Below are 23679 nucleotides of genomic sequence, written 5' to 3'. Positions count from 1 at the left end.
ATTCTGACTACAGATATACATGCAGAAAACTATTTTAGCAATCGTTCTTATTGTCAAATAAAATAGAGGAAAAACGGAACCCTTGAAGAACGCATAAAACGACACAGTTGACCTTGTTGCAAGTCAGTAAATACAAAAATTCATAATACGCCCGATGCTGATATATCGTACATTTACTTATTACATTGTTTGCTTCATTCAAAATAATAAAAATGTTAATCAAAGAAAACAAATTTCAAAATATAAAATCTGCAGACTCGGTTTGATTCAATCAATGACATTCTTAGATGGAACATCTATCATGTTCTTAGCATCTCTGTTTAAAACTGTTACAACATATTTTCTCTCTCAGCAATTATAATAATTTATCAGTTTTACAAAATACATCACTGTTGATGAAATGCCATGTTGAAAGTTGATAGTGAAAACACCTTATGTTAAGCTATATAAATATTTCGTTTGTTTTCTATTTAAACTTAAATTTCCTTTGAATTATCTTCGTACGTGTCAATTAAAGAAAAGAAAAAAAAAACAAATAAGATGTAAGCAGTATAATCGCCGAAAACAGGACATCAACAAAGGACATCAAAATGCACTAATCGCAGCACAAATGTATGAAATCCACACAGTCATCGGTAAAGCACCCAGAAGGGCACCGAGCAAAAAGACAAAAAGGAGGACAAGGGCGGAGTATGGACGAAATCTTAAAATTGTTTCGTGTAGAATACTCGTAATTTCAAAGTGACGTGAAAATATGTTGAATGGGGAATACAATCGATGGGCTGTGGGGATTTAACCTTGTTTACGTATATCTTAAAATGCATTGTGAGGTTTAGAAGTATAGTAACATAGGCTACACATGTACAATCATGCCTCAACGCTCAGCCGCAATCCATTTGTGAAGATGTTATTCTATACTCTTATTCCATATTCGTGTATAAAGCATCATGTCCTTTTTCAGATGAAAAAAATCTATGTAAAGGTGCTAATGGAGTGAATCCTTAATACAATATGTAATTCAAATCACTAAAGTCCGTTCAGGAGTCATCATATGGCGAAAGCGTGTTGAATATTTGGTATTTCCTATAATAAGCATCTGATTAAGAATTGAAACTTAACAAGTCATCAATGGACAGGTCTTAAATATAGTCAATGTACGTAAGCTGCCATTGCTAAAGCACCAACATAACTTATCCCAAACCCATTTTTGTGCTTACTTTTGAAACATTGCATAATTTTCAGTGAATGTATAACATCAAGATCGACAGCAACGTGCTATTTATAGTAACACTTTATTACATGCACTAGACCTATCAGTACAATGCAGCAATCATTTGGAAGACTCCTATTAGCGCTGTCACTGCTTGTCCTACTTTTATTTCCATTTGTGCTATTTCTAGCCTCAACGCGGCGTTCAGCTTGATGGTATAATGGAATAACCGCTTGGTTATAAATATCGGCATCATTAGCTAAATGCATCTACGGATCAATACCACTCCGTGTTCGGAGAAAATCAATAGTAACAATGCTCCACAGACTCGCAGATATTTGTTATTTTCACGTTATATTAAATGGAGACAATTTTGAAAAACGGTAACATAATCTTACAAGAATAGCTTTTCTTAATTTCCTTATCTAAACAAAGGGAGAACACTTATATATTACAATATTTTTGTAGAAATAATTCTGATTTCCCCTTTCATGAAAAACATTCCCAACCAGTGTACTTATATAATTGGAAATATAATGATTGACGAAAGGGAACTAATCACTTTGGTATTACTGTTAGAGTAAATGATAAATCAATTCATGTATGGCGTTGTAAAAGTAATAGAAAGAGCCTCGAAACACGAGCCTATCTGATTTGTACGAGGGGGCGTAGCCCTCGAGTATGAAACAGATTGCCGAGTGTTTTGATGTTCTTTCTCTTGTGTATCGTAGTAAAACATAAAAACACGTTCCCTGTTGTCACAATATGAAACTCCAGAAACAAGGGACTAATAAACGAGCATCTGAATATGATATTTCAGTCGCTTTCCTTTTCTCTGCCGTCACAATAAGTAAACCCCTCAAAAATGAGCCAATCAATGGGCATGCACTGGAGTGCGGGTAACTAATACCTGCACTCCAGTTAACACACTGTGCATGTATATGTATACGATTTAACTCTGACACATTTTCAACAGAAAGGTCCCCAAACTATGATACAAGAAAGGAAAATAAAAAGTTTGCCATCTTAATACGATGGACAGAAAAAGAGTACATGCTGGTTAAGTATCTAAATGTAGACAATTGCGGTTAAAATAATGATATTGTTGAGCTTTAGTTTGGTCAAAGTTTATGAAATTCACAAAATAGACAGTTCTACAGGAATGGTTCAAGTGTAAATAACACATTCTGTATCCCATTTTCAGATTATTTATGAAATTTGACAGAAGTAAAGAAAGTACTTACTCGGGGTAGCGTTTAACTTCCTTAAGTCTTGTTTGAAGAATTGCACAAGATTTAAAATCAGAAGTGTCACAAGCACGGCGCCGACTTGGGGGCGGCCGGGGCCCATTTTCATCGAGCTCTCGTAATTGCTCCATGGGACTATACATGCTGCTGCCACTGAGCGCCGACACAGCCAGCGACGCCCTGCGCCGCTGGTGGCGACTCCCCGCCGCACCGATCATAGTGCGGGCTTTATACCGTAATCTCGCATTGGCTGAAAATAGAAAAAAAAATAATATAACTAGATTAAAATGTTAATTTGATTGATATAGAAAATATAATTATATAATTAATAATTAATATAATTATTAAGTTTCTCATCAAACTATTGATGAAAGTATTAATAAGTTATCAATTTGTAGTAAGATTTGTGTTTTAGGAACAGTTTGTCAGATTTATTAATAATATTTCAAACTTTTACTATTCAAGTCTAACTAGTAGCGGTTAACGCGTTGGACTAGTAATCTCAAGATCGCTAGCCGCATGTCTTTAAACCCCGTCAGGGGCAAGTCGTTGTTTCCTTAAGCAAGAAACTTTACTCTTATTGCTCAGTTCCAGGAACTGATTCAAAAGTGTGTTGATAAGCTTATAGCTTCCAACACAATCGAACTAAAATAAATTCTGTATAAACTATACAAGTATAACTATATTGAACATTAAACTTACAATTCTGTCTTTAATCTTACCAAAAGTACACATTAAAAGAAAAACAATCAGACTATACTTGTTAAAGATATGCGTGCCAATAACGAATAAATTACAGTGATTTCTCCGGAAACTGTTTCATTTATTACATATCTATTTAGTTTCTATAATTGGAAATATCAAGAGCTGTCTGAACCCTGGGCAAACTCGCCATCTTTTATGATAAGTATCGAACTGATTACACGCGAGTTCATTTGTACTTTGTCACTGTTCTAGAATTAGTTCATATACAGTAAAACACGTGCGGAACGGCCAGTTTGTGACCAGTGTAAAATCTAGAATTTTCGAAAAATACTAAGTACTTATCGTTGCATTATTTAATATACAGTCAAAAACGTGCCTTACGGCCAATTTGAGACCAAAGTTAAATCAAGTCTTTGTAGAAAGTACTAAGTACTTATAGTTGCATTATTTCATATACCGTCAAATTCATTTTTTACGGCCACTTTGTGACAAATGTACAATATGGTCTTTGTAGAAAAGTCTAAGTTAATTGTTCAGGTGATATATACTTTATTCTTTGAGGTTGACGTTACACTTGTGTTTATCCTGTAATGTGTTTTTAGCCTATAAACATAATGACACCCACTATTGAGACAATACTTGCTATAGAGTAATGCTAGTGGAACATAGCTTGCACACTGGCGGGACACAGCATTTTGGTGGCTATATTTCATTATTTTCACCCCCTTTACCAACGTTAAACACAGAATCAATGAAAAAATCAGTCTTCAACTGTAAAACAAACATTTTCTGACTACAAAACAATAGGATAATATCAAATCAATACAATTTAATAGAAAAAAAAATACATCAAAATCAATAATAAGGTAATTTTATCCGAAGCTATGATCGGGCTTTAACAAATATAAATAGATTTTTTCGAAACGAAAATAGTCGACAAAAAATGATTGCTAATTTATCTAATGTCAACAAGTTAAATGAATGTCACGATATTTATGGCTAAGTCATTATTCAACCCATCGTTTACCATTTGATTGCGTGACGTTCAAATAACTTTTTTTGCGTTTCATTGTTTATCAACGAAGATGAAACATTCAATTTTACCGTGATATATTTTTTTTAAATTATGTATTTCAAGTATTAAGTTATATTTAAAATAGTTTCTATGGTCAGATAATAAATTACATCACTTTATAAAAGGACAAGAACCAAATTGTTTTTCCTTCATAATTTAACAAGTATTTTATTTTCTTCCAAAGCAGGCTTTATTGTTGGACATAGAGTTTTCCGGCACTGCTTTTATCCCCCCAAAATTATTGCAATACATCATTACGGTTTGAGCTTATCTTTCTATGCCAGGCTGTTGTGTCAACAGTCATGTAAATGTTTTAAGTTATTATTAAATTTCCAGTATCTAATGAAAATGTATCATACCGGTAACAACACTCCTTATTACGTTTTGCCGGCAAAAATGCCTTTAAACCATACAGTTTTTCAAATTGTTATCTTAATCTGGAACATCGTCACCATTTTCAAAGTACCCTAGTATTATACTAGTATACATTTTGAAATAAGTTTTATTAAATCGGAACTTAAAACATACTATTCTTCCGATTTTTGACACCTATAAAGATGATGATACAAAACAGTTACTGCATAATTCCATATATTTTAGAAGCCAAACAAATGACAAGTAGTTACTATTTCTAATATACGATAAAATCAAATCTATTTGCAAGGAATACCGAAAAAATAATATAAGAGGTTGGTAAAAATATTAGAATGGTCGTGATATATTAAATCATTACCTTTAATTTTTATATGCAAAAACAATTTTTACCACACTTTATCTTAAAAGCTTGTATCAATTTGTGATTATTTACTTTTTATAAAGCAACATTTGTCGGGAGTAACATAACTAATCGAAACGGTGCAAATTTTAATTTTTTACTTTGACATGTTGTATAAAATGTTTCTTTTGCCATCTAAATAGTAATTTACCGAAACATTATCTTCTAGAAAAGTATTATTTAACAAAATCTTATTACGTGAACTCCAAGTTAAATATTTGATGAGAAAACTAGCAAACGTCTATTTGTTCTTGTTTACTGCCGGCAAAGGCGATGCTTTTGTCACGAAGCTATAGGAAGTTTTCCTTTCTGTACGCGCTGATTCAAGTTCTACGTGATAAGAGATTGATTTACCTACTATGAACTAATATCTTATTTATTGCAATACACAATATCACTCGTAGTTCATCTCTGACTTGTTCACATTACAATTTTGTTTGCAAATGACAAGATATAATGCTTTTTCTGGCGTTCTAGACATCAAGTCTTCATGCGTTCCTTTGTTATATTATTCCGAAGAGAGTTGGGGGTGTTCGTTTTCAAAACTAAAAAAATCAGTTATGAAATTTCGATAGCAATTGAAACAATGTTTGTAACTTATTAAGTTTGCTAAACTACTTTAAATGTGTGAAATTTATTTTATCTTTTTCTTGATTACGAGAAAATTTATTTCAGGAAAACTGCAATTTTCCCGAAGGCATGATATAATTTCTCCTTACGAAAGTTCTCAAATTAGGATACCGTATTCATAAACTTCGGCAAAAAGTCTGACAACTTTGTCACTCATTAAATTGATATACGTTTCTTGTCCCCATGATAAAAACTTAAGACGATTGAATTAAACTTATTTCATTTTTCCAAATTAAATAACAACTAATTAACCTTAGTAACAAATTGATTTTGCCTTTAAGGGTTGAGGCATCAGAAATACAACCACCGTTTATCCTACGTGATCTGGAGAGGCGACTATATAGGTTAAAATTACTGGAGTCTATGCATCTCTTAGCTCCTGCAGGTGAAGTGGTTTGGACCCCTGGTGTTGCTTTAAGTTTGTAACACCCGGGGTTAGCCCAAATCTTCTTTTCATTTTCGGCGCCATACGACCCAAATTGTGTTGGTGCGCCGGCCGTAAAACCAAACCAAACAATACAATTGACATGTCCATCAAAGTGTTAATGCTGAATGCGCAGGTAATAGTGAAAATTACTTTACATTTTGCTATAGTTGTGTTTAATTTTATATTTTACTATTTTTTTACAAAAATAATAAAGAATTCACATGACACACAAGAATGTCTATAAATAACGTTCAAAATGCTTCGGTAACGTTCAATTTATAAGCTTAGGTAACGTTCAATGTATAAAAAGAGTGGGCGGTCTTTTAAAAGTAAGGTAGTTTTTATATTTTATGTTAAACGTTTGCCATAATAATTACTTTATCAATCACTATTATAATAGGGAATATCTTGAAATATATTGCTAATTAGCGAAAAAATGAGTATAATGCCACTTTAATTAATAAATTTATATCTCTATCAACACTTCACCGATTAAGGGAACACTTCTTCTTGCAATTCATCTTGTAATTCCACAGTACTAAGATAAACAGTATTGACTGTATATATTCTTGTTTTCTGTTTAAAATGAAATCAGAAATTGAAGTATTTATACGTATTATTTAGACTAATTTCTTTCTAAAAGTATTATCTATTTATTCTAACCTTTAGTATACTTTTCTTTCTAAAAAGCGCAATTTAAAATCTGTGCCAGTTACAACAAAAAATAAGTTAAATAGTATATAATCAACTAATGGGAATGGCTGCTGCTGTTATTATTTACTCCCATGGTTTTAATACGTAACAAATAAATAATCCTTAATATACTATTAATATGCTATTATATATCTTGAAACGAGCACTTTATGATATATTTAGGTCAATATAAATACAGTAATCAGCAAAAAAGCCCGCACCGTTTCTAAAATCTAATGTTCAAACTGGGCAGATATTGTATTTTGTTGGAAATAAATGCTATTAATAAAATTGCTTTATAACGCAAAGTGTATATTTTGTTAGATATATATATATCTGCTTTCTTTGTAATCTTGACATTACTAGGGTTAAAGAACTTAGTACAAGAAAAGAGAAGAGGGAACAAACAGATTAAGAAAATATGAAAACATTTTCAAACGGAAGAAACAAACTGTATAAATAATGACAACATATTTATTTGATAATAAGGCAGCCACCGGCCCATAATAATTATACAACGCAACATTTGACAAGAATCATTTTACGTTTCTCGATTAAAATCATTTGATTTACATTTTTACTCACATTCTCATATATAATATCTATTCAAATTTGTAATCTTAATGACGACGATAATAATGCAAAAATCTTCATTGATTTACAGCTATTTTGCTCCTGCAGCTACTGACCTACTTTAGAACAATGGCGGGTTACCTTGTGACTGCTTTTATGCAATGGAATTGCGATATGCTAGAATTTGAAAATAAACACATTTAAGATGATCTCAGTGAAATAAGTAATTTCATACACAACGATTATTAAGAATATAGCCTAATTCATACACAAAAGTATTACCGTTCTTCAAGATGCTAGTATACAATAACAAATATAGTCATGGAAATTCTAAAAATATCTGTAACTTTTTAATTTGTGATATTTCAAGAAATTATAGAGAGATTGTATTTCAACCTTTATAGAGCTCTAATTAAATTATTGATTTTGCTTTTCCTAGAAAGGTCGGAAAACACCTGTACTCTTCATAATAGTTTTATTGTCAATCGATTTAATCAGAAGTGCAAAGGACACAGGATTGTTAATAGATTTGATATAAGCCGTTGCAAGTGTTGATATAAAATTCTATGAAATGATATTATTGATTTGAATATAGGCCTCTTATTTGGTATTGTATACGATCATCTCTATAAGATCAATTGTAAAAAGATTGCAATAGAAGTAACAAAGTATTGATTATTTAGCGGGGGAGGTGATGCCACTTTGAATGCTGATTTCTTTACAGAAATGATTGATTGTAAAGCAATTTTAGATTGCAGCGGGTAACTTTTTACGATTAAAGGGACTCCTGTGAGGCTTTTTGACATGACGGGACTGAAAATATTTTTCAAAGACTTGTGTACCAAATTGATAGATCTGGACCTATAACTTGTGCGCAATTTCCAGGTTATTCCCTCACCTCTTTTCTTCCTCAGAATAATCATTTCTTACTGTACAAATGACCTAAAAATGAAAAACGTTAGATCGCTTTTCAATTAAATCCGACTAAAATCGGACAAAATTTCGATTTCCAATTTAATTCGGAGTATATTTCTTTGTTATTCTTTGCATAGTATTCCAATTTAAGCTCTTTGCTTCATCTAGTATTTCTGAGAATTTTAAGTGTTATGTTCTTAGGTCATTGAACCTCACTGGATTTCCTTTAAAGAAAACTGTTATCATTAAAAGTGATATTTAATTAATTAAAATAATGCTGAAACTCAAAATAAAGTGGTATGCAATACAATTACAGGTACAGTTTATACAAGATATATTTTATTTCAAAACTTGTATTGTTTTGAAAGAATCTGTTTTATATGGCAAAAATTGCACAAAGTAGATGTTTTCGGCTCTTAAGTTTTTTCTAACCTAACCTAACCTAACCTAACCTGCATTAAATGATGCTGTTGTTTTTTTTAAATCTGAAGTACGTTTGAAGACAGTGATTTACCGATTCGTTATCTTCTAAGAAATATTATATAACAATTCTTTTTAGTTTTGTCCTTTGATAAATATTTGATGAGAAGGCTTGCAAATGTCTATTTGCTTATGTTTACTGCCCGGTAAGGCGATGACATTGTCGCGAAGCTATTGGAAGTTGCTCCATCTGCATGCTTTAAAACAAATTTCTTCTGATAAGAGATTGATTAACGTAGTATAGCCTTATATCTTATTCATTGAAAGACCAACATATTATTTGCAATCATTCAGTGACTTGTACATATTATATAATTATAGCTTTGTTTGAAAATACTCTAAAACATGTCTACTCTGTGTATAAAACAAGAGATGTTCATAAATGATTTAATAAGTCGTTCACTCATTTTCCGTCTTTCCTTCAAAATGTACATTGAGTCATTTTTTGTACAATTCAATTAAAGTAAATTATTAGGTCATCTCTTAAATGTTTGCAATCCAAATATTTTTATAATTGTTTAACGGAAACGGCTTTATTTCCAAAGGCATAATTTGCTTTCTCCAAGAATCTAAAGTGGTGTTATTACTGCACTAAGTTTAAAGGTCATCTGAGATTTCACATTATAGTTTATTATAAAATTGTGTTTGGCCTCTTTTTATAACAAATTATTAGGTGTTACTAAAAATAACCTGTTTAATTAATGGCAGCTTGTATTGCGCTTGTATTGCGCGCGCACGTCTATTGAATCTTAGTATCAATCACTCAACATAATCGAAACATTGACCATTGCTAAAACTGTATTTCTCATTTTTTAAGGCTGAGGCAGTTGAAGCTGGAGGATGATCAAAATGTTACTCTACATAATACTAGTATTGAGAAATGACGGCATTCAATACACTTGACAGTTAATTTCATCAAAGATGGACCGTTAAAATTAACCATAACCATAATTGGTAGTTAGATACAATTTTAACACATTCATCTCTTATCTTTTTTAAAGACATCTTCTGAACCCGGCTGCTCCTCAATGCTAAAAAATAAGCATAGAACATGCAAGCACATTTTCTTTGTATTTGTTTCCTTTTAAAGAGCTAAAAGAGAAACCTAAGTGAAGTACCTTGAACACTTGCTCAACACTTAGCGCATAATATATACATTCATACTACATTACCATTGTAACGACTGTAGGTAACTAGTGTATAATCAACAAATGTGAGTTGCCACAGCTGCTATTATTAAATTAACATTATGCCCATATGAATGTAATAGGTGAGTGTACACATCAAAGTCAAAACAATATTAGATTTTGCTATAATGTTATTCCATTTTATAATTTAGTTCATGCGTTTACTCTATAACCCACGTCAGTCACAGAATATTATACATATATCCTTCGGAATGTTCCGTTGACGTTCAACTGATAAAAAGAGTTAGAAAGTCTTTTTGTATATTAGGCAGTTGATAAATTTTATCCGTATTCTTCTCTTTATTTATCAATGGCCAATAACCATTGTAATAGTCCATCTTTTTAAATATATAGCCAACTCAGCTCATCTCGGCAGCAAAAAAAGTGGGCATAATGTCACTTGAATGTACATGTATAAAGTAATTATGTTATAGTCTATTTCCATATACATGTTTGTCTCTATACTAACACTTAATAATTTATCTGAGTATTTTTAATGAATTAAGTACATCTGTAGTAAGCAAACACCCGCACTGATTTCTGTCATTATAAAACGACAGTTTATATTTCTAAACAAAAATTTTATCAGTTTAAGCAATTAAAAGCAGAACTTTTTGTGACATGCATACATCGATTATATGTCAATAATAAAGTTTACTTTTCTAATATTTAAAGTTTATATAAACGTTTTACTATAAACAAAATAATTATGTTTCTTAGCTCCCTTAGGTAGAAATTTATTAATTACATTTAAGTTTTTTCAAATCATATGTAATGTTCAAAACGTATGTTCAAAAAATGCTTTGGATGCACATTGTTTGTTTCTTTGTATTTATTCTTTTTATAATTTAGTGCTAATGCAGAAGTCTCTTTTTGGGTTAAATGAAACAGTTACTTAAATGAGATTTGACATGACGTTTAACTTTGGAATGTATCACGTTACTTCTCATAAAGTAACGAAATAGAGAAAAACAGAATCCCTTAAGAAAGCACAACATGTCAAAATTGAAAATGTTACAGGCTCGGTTTGATTGAGCCTTTTCATGTTCGGTACTGGAAAGTGCAAAGTTACCGTCCACGCCCTCTAGCACCAGCTAAAACAGAATTTAACATTTAACATGGACTGGTAATTTTGAATTTTAAAGCATCCGCAGATGTAATCATATGGCGATTTTCATGGATCGTTAAATGTGACACCTTTGTGCCAATCCATGTAAAGCGTCATATCCTCCCAAAGTAAAAAAAAATACGTGTGCATTAAACGGAAAAACAAAAGGCCAATGGGCAAAAATAAATAAAATGAAATTTCGAAAGGAGATCAGAGATGCAAATACCTATTTAGGTACCACATAAAGGTTTATGTTGGCCTTGCCGTTTGTTCTGCTTTCGCTGAACTACAGTCAGTGCGAATGAAATATATAGATAACGAGTATGCACTGGTTACCGAGGATATTTAAAGTTACAACATACAAATATTTCATTTATTTTTTTGTTATTTTAGATGTACGTTAAAGTCCTCTTCAACAAGTGATGACGTATACATTGTCATTTTTTAATGCTCGTTTACAATTTTATATCACGAACATTCAAATAATATCAATATCAATATTGAATATTTATAGAATAAAGAAATCAGAGACAGATATTCTTTCTCCGCAAGGAGATTGCACTAATGAAATAATTGATTTTACTCTCCAAAAAGGAAAAGAAACACCTGTACTCTTTAATATACTCCACTGTCAATCAATAAAATCATATTTGAAGTAATAGTACAAGGATCACTTGAGTTTCTACATTCATTGAAGCTTCCTGATTTTCTGATATAAAGCCACGTGGTATATTGATTGAATGTATATCAGTTATATGATATGAAAAACGACCAATAATTTAAGATCAATTGGAAACAGATTGTACTGGAAAGAAGAAATTATTGATCTTTTAGCAGCAGTGAAGGTGATGTCTTTGTGAATGCATGCTATGTTGATATTTTTTTTTCAGAAGTGATTGATAGTTAAGTAATTTCAGATTTAAGCGGGAACACGATGTCTGTCAATATATTATCAAGATCGAAATAAAAAGTGTATTTATTGCCATAAGATGTCGTAAATCATATTATATATACATGTATTCATAAAAAAAAAAATTGTGCATGAAATTCATTGTTATATATATTTTCAATTAATAAGGTGGTTTTAAACCAAACATACTTTTAAAGTGTATAAGGCTATATATCTGCTGCAAAAGTTGTTATTTCAGGTTTGGAAGAAGAATACCTCCAACACACCTGAATAAAAGAAATGTGGTTGTGTTTTATTTTCCAAGAGGGAAAGACCCATGTTCGATGCCATTGCTTAGACATCTTAAAATAGCCACATAATATTTTCTTCCGGAACATTAAATTATGTTTACATACATTATTCATAAGTCATACCTTGTTACCACAATTCCGAAGAACAACCATAAGATTATACAGTTAAAAATATCGTAATATATAGCATTATACCCTTTTAGATAGTTAATGATGTTCGTTTGAATTATTTATAAATCATTTTACACTGGGAATGTATTTGCAAAAAAAAACATTAATTATATAGTGTAATAATAGAATTTCAACTTTAATTCATGGCATGTGGGCCAATGATTGTTTATTAAATAGTATACAATTGTGGTTGTTTTGAAATTATTATATTAATTTTATTCATTATGAATTAACATTTCTAATATCCAAAACAATACGGCAAATTTGTTTTCATTTAATATCATACTTCTTAAAGTATGAAATATGAAAAGAAAACTTTTGACATAAAAAGCCAAAAAGATAAACATTTATCAGTCTTTTGTAACTTTTGTCATAAAAAGCTAAATAGATATACATTAACCAGCCTTTTGTAACTTTTGTCATAAAAAGGCAAAAAGATATACATTCATCAGTCTTATGTTACTTTTGGCATAAAAGCTAAATAGATATACATTCACCCGCCTTTTGTAACTTTTGACCAAAAAAAAGCCAAAAAGATATACACAAGCAACACAATGGTTCTAAACCACCTGACCTGCTTGAGCTAGCAGAAGCATAGACTCCAATTATTTGAACCCATTTAGTTGCTTCTTAAACGATGGCTTCAGTTCTTAAGTCTCAACATTTTAAGGGAACCCTTCAGTCACAAGGGGTGGATTAACTGAGATAAGCGGTTCTTTCTTGGTCTTACTTCATTACAGAGGCCACCGTTGTTTTTCATGAAATTTCTTCCATACGGAAAATGTCTATACATGCCAATATCTAATGAACTTCTTTTAAACTCACTGAACTTCAAATGAGCACAGAGCATTGCAGACAAAGACGTGCACAGACAACTATTTTGATTCAAAACCTTTTAACGGAGACCAATAAACAAGAATTTCACATACATTATTCATAACTGAAGCAATTGTTCAAAATTTGACAAAGTATTTTACACTCGGAGAATTTTCTTTATTGTAAGAGCATTGACATTGTGAATATTGAAAAAAAAATCGAATCAATAAAATTTCGGCTTTTGGCTTAAACAATCAATTATAACAGATATGAAGTTTATTTTATGAACTTTGACAAGTGCATTGAAATGCAAATCTAACACGCTTTCCAGCAAGAAAACTTGTTTCAAACCAATCGAAGCAAAATTTACGATTTTTGTACAACTGCTTAAAATAACAAGTTTCCAATGTTGAAACCATGATTTTTTCCTTGGCAAACTTGTGAGTCTTTTGAGTAAAAGTGACGATTTCGTTGCTCAGCAACAGGATATATCCAACTTGCAAGCGTTTAATCAAATTTGAGGCGATAACAGATTGATTCATCATTATGAAACATATATCTTATGAATACTAAGACGGACAATACTTCACACTTAGGCGAATAATTTAATTGCATGATTGTTGAACTTGTCAATATAATTTGTCTAAAACTTACATAAGCTGATTTGACAGTAAAAGACTTTAACTTAACAAATAAATATACAACTTTTTGTTGTTCAGTTTTGGGTCTTTTGAAAAAAAAGAAGGTTTATTGTATAACTTTTGATATCGATCAATATTAGTAGGTTGATACTTGGAATGTTGGAACCAAAAACGTTAAGATGTGTCAACCAATTATATGTCGACAATTAGAAATATCCTGACCTAATGTTTTAATGATATACGACAGTAGCGTTTGATGAATTGCTATACATGTTGTACTATCAATTTCGATTTTCTAATTAGATTATATACAGTCTGTATAGATATAAATATCAATCAATTATTTTCACACATTTAGTACCATCTTTTTAAGGAAGGACTTACATGCTTATTTCATATTTATCATGATTGTGAAACGAATATATTTTAAACAGTATGATATTTTACTTCCATTTTCTTTGCCACCTTTTTTTTGTTGTAGAGCAAAGATTTTGCATTTTGCTTAGCTTGATGGTATGTGTCGTATTTGAAAACTTAAGGTATTATTCCTACAAAACATAAGCTGAATACTATTATGTATAAACATTATAAAAAGTCAATGCAAGCAATTTTGCAAAAGGTTGTGTTTGCAACGCTAAAAAAACAATGACATTATTCAACTGATTATTTTCAGACAATATGCGTGGAAAATAAAGACATATGTTGTCCCTTAAATCGTACAACCTCAAAGAAGAGTTTTCACTTTTAACAAGAATGATGACTTCTCTTAAGACGTGTATTCAAGTCTAGAAAGAAGCAGTAATTTGTCTTTTGCTATATGTTCAGGATCATTGTATTCTAATTAAATATAACATAAAAGATATGGTTATCATTTGTCAGGGTTTTCATTTTGAATTTTTGAATTTGGAATAAGTATTTGAATGATAACCTCCGTAATGTCTTGCAAGAAGTTGTTCCAAAATTGTACTTAAAATTGTATGAAAACGATTTCCCTTAAAAATGACAGAGAATGATGACAATGTCAGATGGGATCGCTTGACCTATACTGTATATTTTTTCAATCAACCATGGTATTTCATGTATTTCTTTCATTTGTTTTTCAATAGTAATATAATAACTTAAGAATAACAAACAGTAATTTTCATCAGCTTCGAACAAATCTTTTGCAATATTTGATATAATGACGTGACACGATCCAAACATTTACTGTGTATTCGTCAATTGTTTTCCAGCCTGACGGCGGACACTTGTTAATGCATTTCTCATTGCGAATATTTTGATAAACTTTAACAATGTAAAGGTTAAAAATACCAATGAATCACTGTAAGTTGGGGGTTATTTACATTATTATAAAATATATTCGTTCTTTTACAAATTTCAAACATTTTTTATCATATATCATTTTTGTTGTTCCAACTTTAAGAGATAGTAATATATACTTTATACATACATTATTTTATTCAAATATTTTGCATCAATTATCTAAAAGTTCATGATATTGAACCTAATGTAAACAAAAGTTCATTATAACATTTATTTATTTGAAACAAAAGTGCAAATGTGAATGTTTTTGATTCATGAGGCCAATACGATTTTGTTAGCAATGTCATACACTTACTTGAAATGATATCAATTCATAAACATTTTCCCTTTAATTACATTGGCATCAAAAATGAAATTAATGTATTGTTGTAGATCCAAACTAATAAGGCAAATCGCAAATAAAAAAAAAGAATAAAAAATAAACAAATTTACATTAATTGCTAACTTTTTTTTAAAGTCAATGGTAAATAAGTCAAGAGAAAAAAAATACAAAAATGTGTACATCTGAAATGTAAAATGAGCATATTTACCAATTATGTGCGCTGAGACAATCTTATCCATTCTAATGTGTATATTAGTTATTCAATACAGTATATATAACTTTTTACAGCATAATCCTGTCATCAACATACTCTTTCTTGTACCATAGATACGTCAGCATCAGTTACTTTTATTAGTCATTTTCATTGTTGTGTCATCAACATCCTAATTACTAAATAACCTTCATATTCATTTTCCATTTTTAATTATCACGTGCTATGTTATTTCCGTACAACCATTGGGAAATGGCACTGTTGAACGATTCAATTACACAAAGTCCCTCCTGATCCGATTTGACCAAGAGCCCAATTAAATTTACATTTTCATCCGATCGACTCTCCTTCCTTTTAATATTACACATGTCTAATAGTGTAAGCCATTGATTTATTACAACCTTATGATAGCGATGCTAGATTCACCAGATCAACAAGGCATAAAATGTTTTGCAAACTGTTGCAATATCTCAAGAAAACGAACATTGACGAGAATTTTAAACGTGAGACGTTTTCAATAACGCCAGACAACATTTAAATAAAGCTAATCGCCATATGAACTATGATAGTCATATATCCGTAATGAAATGATATAAACTACAGTGATGTTATACAAAATCCAACAATCTTTCAGTTACTATTGGCAATAGTATTGCTTTTCTATACACACAGAAAATAGTACAGGGTAATATATCTTAAACACGGCAGTATTTCTTCTCGTTAAATGATTTTAATTTATTTTATAGTTCATAAAAACAATGCGACTTTGTATCATAATAACTGAAATAAAAAAGGAAGCTGAAACTGTTTCATTTAAAAGAAATGAAGAGGTTGTTTTCTTTTTATTTTGTTACACAAATTTAAGAAGGCATTGAGTATAACTGCTAAGATTTCATATACACAAATCAAATTCATACAATTAAAAACAATCACAGAATTCATTTATAAAAAATTTGAATTATATACAAATCAAAAAGAAAGGAATGGAAATTCTATCGGCTTTTATAACCGATGATTATTATCACATAATGGCCTCAAAAATAAACTAGATGCTATGAAAATCACGATTACAATCATCAGTCAACGCTTAGAAACTGATACAATCATTGATTTAGCCTTTATAAGAAGGAAAGGTCGGCATAAAGTGTCATTAATATATTGTTAATCGATAAAAAATGTTGCTAGTCCGTTCACCTTTTTCTCAGTTAGGTGATTGTAGCCGATAAATCCAATAAAAGACAGTTTGTGAATAACATATTGCTTTGTTATGAGTCTTTAATATATTATACAACTATCAGTGACTCTATTATAGTAAAATACGAATATATATCTTGGAGTTCATGAAAGACACATGAAACTGAAAACTTAAACTTATATTTTACTGGAATTATAAATTGCTCAAAGCCATTTTTTATACAAATGCCATTAATTTCAATTAATCAGAAAATTTTATGAAAAAATATTTCAATCCATAATATTAATCTTAAAACTAAAGCGAGAAGTGACTTTAACTATCCAAAATAAATTGCTTTACAAACTCGCATTCATTGCATATATGAGTGTTTTTGTTAGTCGGTTACAATGTTTTACGTTTAACAAGAAAAGAGTCTTACAAAAAAAAAAACAGCGAAATAAACACCCACAAAAATAAAACTAAAAAAAAAAAAAAAAAAAAAAAAAAAATATATATATATATTAATTAAATATATTAAAAATGAAAAAAGTCATCTAATAGATAGTTTTTGAACTGGTAACACAAATATCATATTAAAGTCAGTAAGACAAGATATTTTTATCTGGCAAAACAAATATCATATCAAAGCCAATAAGACAAACAGAAAATAATTTTATCATTGATTTGTTCATTATTTAGATCAAATATAACAATTTACAAGAAATGAAAGTTTTATTTCCTTCCCTGTCAACAGAGTTTCCTTTCATATAATACATCAAAGAGAGGAAATGTTTCAAGAAGTGCCCAGTTAAGAGTTTTCTTCTATCATGTTGAACAATTGTCACCAAGTTGCTTCATCATCAATGAACAATTACGAATAACAATGCTACATGTACTTGAAAGTCATACATCCAATAGGGACTTTATATCAATAAATCCTTGGAATCAGTCTGAAGAAATAAAGAAGATCTGAAACAAGGTTTGTAGTGATTACTTTGTTTTTGTATTTTACTATTTTCGTGTGAAGGGAAACTGTCCCTTTTTTAAGCAAGGGACTTTGTAATGACCGAATCCTATTTGTTCGCCTTCAAAGTCGTCACATTAATATACTAGCAAAGGATTTAGATATTGTATTGCAAAACATGATAAAAATGAGTTAAGAGTTGTTGTTAAAAGGGAATTCCATTCTGTCTCTGTTTGATGGATGGAACCAACACTTGATGTACAATTTGACTCTTGACCAGACAATAGCATGTATTACTTTAACACTTGAATGACTATCTAGGAATACCATTTTTTCTAAATAACATCATACAGCAATTTAAGTTTATACAAAATCTATTTAAGTTCGATTTAAGCTATATGCTTACTGAATACTCTCTGCAGTGTTTTTTTAGCTTAATGTATGTAATATCTATGACAACTCACATTATTTTTCCTTTTTTTTTCAAGTGTGAAAACGGCTTGTTTTCTTTAAAATTCCTTGAAAAATCCTTTCCTTGAAATCAGTAGTAAACCATGTCGCAAGTGAATGTAATTGTTGTTTTTAAATTTCTATGCATGCACATATCTTAACATAAATTCCTCTCTCTTTTGAAACAAAAATCAGTAACTCAAATTAAAATGTTCATATAATTAATAGAATACTGTTCATACTAATGTTGTATTATACTTAAAAACAAATTCAACATGTACGTTTAGGCTTAAGCTAATAAGCCGTATGCTTATTTTGTGTTGAACCATCATTTTATTTATTTCAGATGTTAAAAACATACTCCTTGCATAAATAAAAACTACACGTTATCAATTCATTCTTAAGTTTAAAGAAGTATGGATCGTCAGTAAGTGTTCTTTTTTAAAACATTTATACTTTTTTTGTTTATCAGCTAAGTGAGTTTCACACACACAAGAAAAGAGAAGACATCTTTTTTGACGGCAATCAAGAATGGATATCTAGCGGGGGAGCAAACCCTGTTATAAAAAGCCATTATCTAAATTATATGTCTTAGGCTAAATCCAATTTATTCCGCCTCTCTTTAGAGTCTATGATCATATACAGACAATAATCTCTACAAAGCTGTCAGTGAGAGTATACAGCTCACAGACAGCGACAAAGTCATATCAAGGACCTTAACGTGTGCAACATTTGTAGGCAAATATATTTAAGGCACATACAGAAACGAAGAAGTTTTTCTTTTTTCAGAAAATGCAAACATGTGTTTTATACATATTGTAATAATGAATTAAGAACCTTTCAAACGCTTATCACCTGAAGAAAAGATTGTTGAATTTGATTTTGTTAAGATAAAGGTAGCAAAATGTAAACAAAATGTTTTTTAACTTCCATACAAGATACTATTTTACTGCAACTGTACCAACTGTCAAAACGCAAATGAAGCAAAGGATGCTTCAGTGATATATATTGACATATTGGAAACTGTAACAAGGTACCAAAAATTAAAAACAGCTTTGGAAAAGTTAAAAAAGATAGCATGTACGAAGCTGAATCGACCTTTAAAGAATATATTCCATAAGTATGCTTTTCTGAAACTCTAGCTGATTGTACAAATATGTATTCTCATGAGCTCATATGGCGAGTAAGCTTTCAAGTAAAGTGTTTTTGAAAAAAGTTGCAAAACTGTCTACAAAATTTAAAAAAAAAAACGCATTGAAAGTATGAGAACTCTTAAACGTTGTACAAGTGAGAATATGGCCAAAACTTGTTTCTTCTTCATAACAGAAATATTCCTTAGAAACCCTTTGACAACCTTATGCCAGACATATTCAATTTAAAGATAATCATCTGAAATTGCAACATCTTGACGTTTTGTGTTTCCGAATAAATAAGACAATAAAACTTATGTTCAAAACAATGTATCTGTTAGGCAAACTTATTAAGCCGACATCTCTATCTATATAGCAAAATTAAATATGTCTAAGTGAGATTAATATAGATGAAGTATAGCCACGTTATTTATGTCGCCCGATATAATTTATTGTCATGTTTATGTCACTTATTTTCTAAAACATTACTTTTAAACTTCATTTTATGTAATACAACTAATATACCTTAGGTATGCTCCAGTTATTTTAATTGTAACGGCAAAATATACATATGAATACATATCGTATGTTTTATTTGGGTTTTGTTTTTTGTTTTTCTTGCACTTAGAAATCTAGAAAAGGGGTGATCTATTGGAAGCAAAGCAACGATATCAATTGTATTACATGAATATGATATTGTAGACTCGGTTTGTTTCAGTCTGTTCATGCGTGATTACGTAAAAGAGCAGCATCTCTCACGCTCCCTGACACCGCATTAAGAGGTATTAAATTTTCGAAACTAAAGTGCTGGTGAATCAATTACCTTGACAGGACCAGAAAATATTACAACAATGAAGTGAAGTTCGGGGCAAGTTTTTACAGTTTACACAGCGGCACCTGACACCTCATGTTGTAAAGTATAAAAAATATGGAAAATAAGTGATCCCTCGGAGGCAATGAAATTGAAAATAAACATTGCAAGTCCTATTGGCACTATAAAGACCATATGGCGACTTTCAAACTTTACTTTCATGCACAAACGGGCACCTTTGTAAAACTACTGTCCCACCATAAACTAGCACATGAAAGAATACAAAGTCCATGGCGGCTCATACACGTATTAAGAAATTAGCAAAAAAGAATCCGAAAGAAACGGTAATTCACGAGACGATGTAATGTAATGGTCACACATATCCGACATATTATTGTGAAATGCTATTTGAAATTTACAATTACAACTGTAGTTCTAATGCTCTGCATAAAAACTTTATATTGTTTGGTTATCAATGGCTTAACTAGAACATTTACTTTCAATGACACAAAAGTAAACGGCGTTTTAGAGGTACACAGGAATCAGAGGTTTATTTCCATAATGCATTATGACAAAAAAAAAATCAACACAGAAAAAATAAACATATATGTTTTAATGGCATTTCAAACCTTAATCTTAAAAGCAAGCAAACATCTCAAAGGATCACAAGGTAATAAAATGCTTTTAAGATCAAGTTGCAATCGTTTCGTGGCAACTGCTTTGAATATTGAAGACTCAGACATAAATTGTTATGATATTTGATCCTATTTGCAGTGAAAAGGAAATATCAAATGATGGATCCCTGTTCAACACATATAACATTTCATTAGTAATTTGTTGGGAATGAGTTGTATATGTTGAATGTTAAATTCAAATCATATAAACTATTTATACTGTAAAAGCCAAAACTGTGCATTTTTGCAATACATTGCAAAGTCAAGAAAAATCATGGAGTCACATATCTAAACATATTTTTGTTTCATTTTAGCAGTTTTTAAACATATGTCATGAATAATGACAAAAAAACTGTATATGTGTTATATTTGTGTTATATATACATGTTAAAGAAACATGTATGTATAAAAACATACAGTGCTTTCAATTTTAATAAAAAAATTAAGTAAACCCATAAATGTAAATCGACAAAATGTAAAGAAAAAATCTCACCTTCCACACAAAATACTTATTTTATATAATTATAATATTGAGTCTTGCTGATTTACATATTGTTCTAGCACACACACGCAAACACAAACACACATACATTTAAGGCAAATTTATTAGAATTATTCATTTCTTATGCTGCGGTTCAAGTTGTACATTTCAGGTACGTTAACGTTACAACAACAAATGATTTCTATTTTCACAGCATTATTTGATACATCTACAGTGTACTTTATTTATTATGATCGATAACATTGCAATAAGACACGTCCAAGGTTAAATCCCTTCAAATCTAAGACAAATATAATGTTTCATTCCGATAATTTAGTTTTCTAAAAAAAGCAAAAATATGAAAAATAATTTATTCTAAAGGCAAATTTGCCTCAGAAATGAATACATCTTCTTTAAAAAAGGACGAGCATATGTTTTATATTGTTTAAATTATGAAATTAGAGCATATAAGATAATATGCACCTGAAGTAAAAACGCTAAATGTGAAATTACTAGCCATAACTGTAGAAAACGTAAAAAGACTTCCATAAACAAGATTCCAATCCAATTCAATAAAACTTTGCTAAATACAAAAAAAAAAAAAAAAAAAAAAAAAAAAAAAAAAACAAAAAACGAAAGAAGGAATAAAAAATTCAACTTATCACTTTACACTTAAGTTTCACTGGCAATAAAAGTAAAACATATAAAACTATATTTAGTAGAGGTTCAATTAAAAGGCATCCATCCATAACACTTGCTATTACATTCATTTTGTTATAAGTCAAAATAAGTGCTTTATCAAAGCATTAATGGCAACATATTTCACAGAAAGTATATCAGGCCAAGGTCCTTTGCCTTCCGATAATCAGATGTATATTAGAAACATTTAAACAATTCTTTAACCTGAATACTGACCAATCCTTGATATACCTGACACCCATGTCAAACTGGTTTTATTAAACATTGCTCTGTGCACGTAACTTGCATTTCAACGTGTTCTTTATCTATGTGTCAATAAAGAAACAAAAATAAAAAAAACAAACAATTCTCAACAAACAGATTATAGCCACTGTCTGCCAATAACATGATCATTAGTTCAGGTTTCAGTTTTTTACACGCATGGTGAAAATAGGGATTGCGTGTCGTTCAGCCAATATGATTATATTCCTGGAATACATGTATATTTCATTAAAATGAATTAGGGATTCGCGATAATTAAAAATTTGCGATTTCGGAAACAGTTATCAACTTTTTCATTAAGGATCGTTATTCCATCATTATGATTCAAACGTCATCGGTTAAACATATCAAAGAGCTTTAATTATTGCTAGGCCAAGTAGGCTCCATACATCTTCGTTTTAAAATACGACATTAGATACATCAAAGTCATCCGTTGACAGACTGCCTTTTTTATTTGACATTTCAAAGATAACTCCTGATTGCATCAAATATAGAAGTCAATGGATACATCAATATATTGTTAAATGCATTTTGGTTTTAAAATAACTAGAAGAAGCTAGAATGTCTAATACATTTTTGTAATTTTTGGTTAAGCATATTTAACCTTTTCCCTTATATAAGCATGTTTCGACGGCTTTTTGCCCCCCCCTTTTTGAGGCCTCAAACAGTGAAAAATGCCCTAATTATGCCCCAAACACTGTTTTTCGTTTGAGAAATGTTGTTCCAAAAAGTGGCCACTTTTTCGGCGCCGTCCCCCATCCAAATATTACATCAGGGGGTTGCCAGAAGGGGGATGTGCCCCCTTCTGTTTGGGGGGTTTGAAGGGGGCGGAGTCCCCCTCATCTCCAAGAAAATTTTGGACATGTGACAGGCTAAAAATGGCCTCAGGTCGATCTTAGGGTAACTAGTAACCGACGCTGAAAAGCCTTTTACTCTATCTCAATTCATTGAGAAGTTGCAGCACTTTGAAATCAGTTTTGATGGAAAAAAACAATGCAAAATAGTGATTTTTGGCAATTTTGAGACGTCCCCCCGTTGCCATGGTAACAGAAATTTACCATTGAGCATGATGTTCTAGAGGCTTTGGTGTAGTCAACATTTGTGCCGAGTTTCATTAGTATTGAAGCATTTTTCACAGTTTCATAGCAGTTTGAACTTGTTACAGGAGGCTTTTCAATGAAAATGGCCATTTTTCGCAATATGCTCATGGGGTAAAAGGTTAAAGTGCACACAGTTGGCTGAATACTTGCTTTCATTATCAGTTGACAAATGATTTGTAAGAAAGATAAAACATTACTTAAAGTACATTAGAATTATAAATTAATG

At 30.6% G+C, this 23679-nt stretch overlaps 1 protein-coding gene across 20 annotated transcripts in view; it reads right to left on the bottom strand.

Annotated features, from left to right (window-relative positions):
• LOC132746718 (voltage-dependent calcium channel type A subunit alpha-1-like) overlaps positions 1-23679 on the bottom strand; it is a 289277-nt gene that overhangs the window by 142224 nt on the left and 123374 nt on the right. For all 20 annotated transcript variants that reach the window (XR_009628030.1, XM_060735947.1, XM_060735948.1 and 17 more), the window contains exon 2: positions 2455-2707. Coding sequence is in view for 19 of the 20 variants with exons in the window: in XM_060735947.1 (XP_060591930.1) it covers positions 2455-2707 (253 nt within the window). In the remaining variant the exon portion in view is untranslated. The remainder of the gene's footprint in view (positions 1-2454; positions 2708-23679) is intronic.

Source organism: Ruditapes philippinarum, unplaced genomic scaffold (assembly GCF_026571515.1).
Source record: "Ruditapes philippinarum isolate M1 unplaced genomic scaffold, ASM2657151v2 ctg110_1_1_1_1, whole genome shotgun sequence".
Lineage (NCBI taxonomy): Eukaryota > Metazoa > Mollusca > Bivalvia > Venerida > Veneridae > Ruditapes > Ruditapes philippinarum.
Note: the sequence above shows the minus strand (reverse complement) of the source record. Positions and strands in the feature narration are given on the sequence as shown.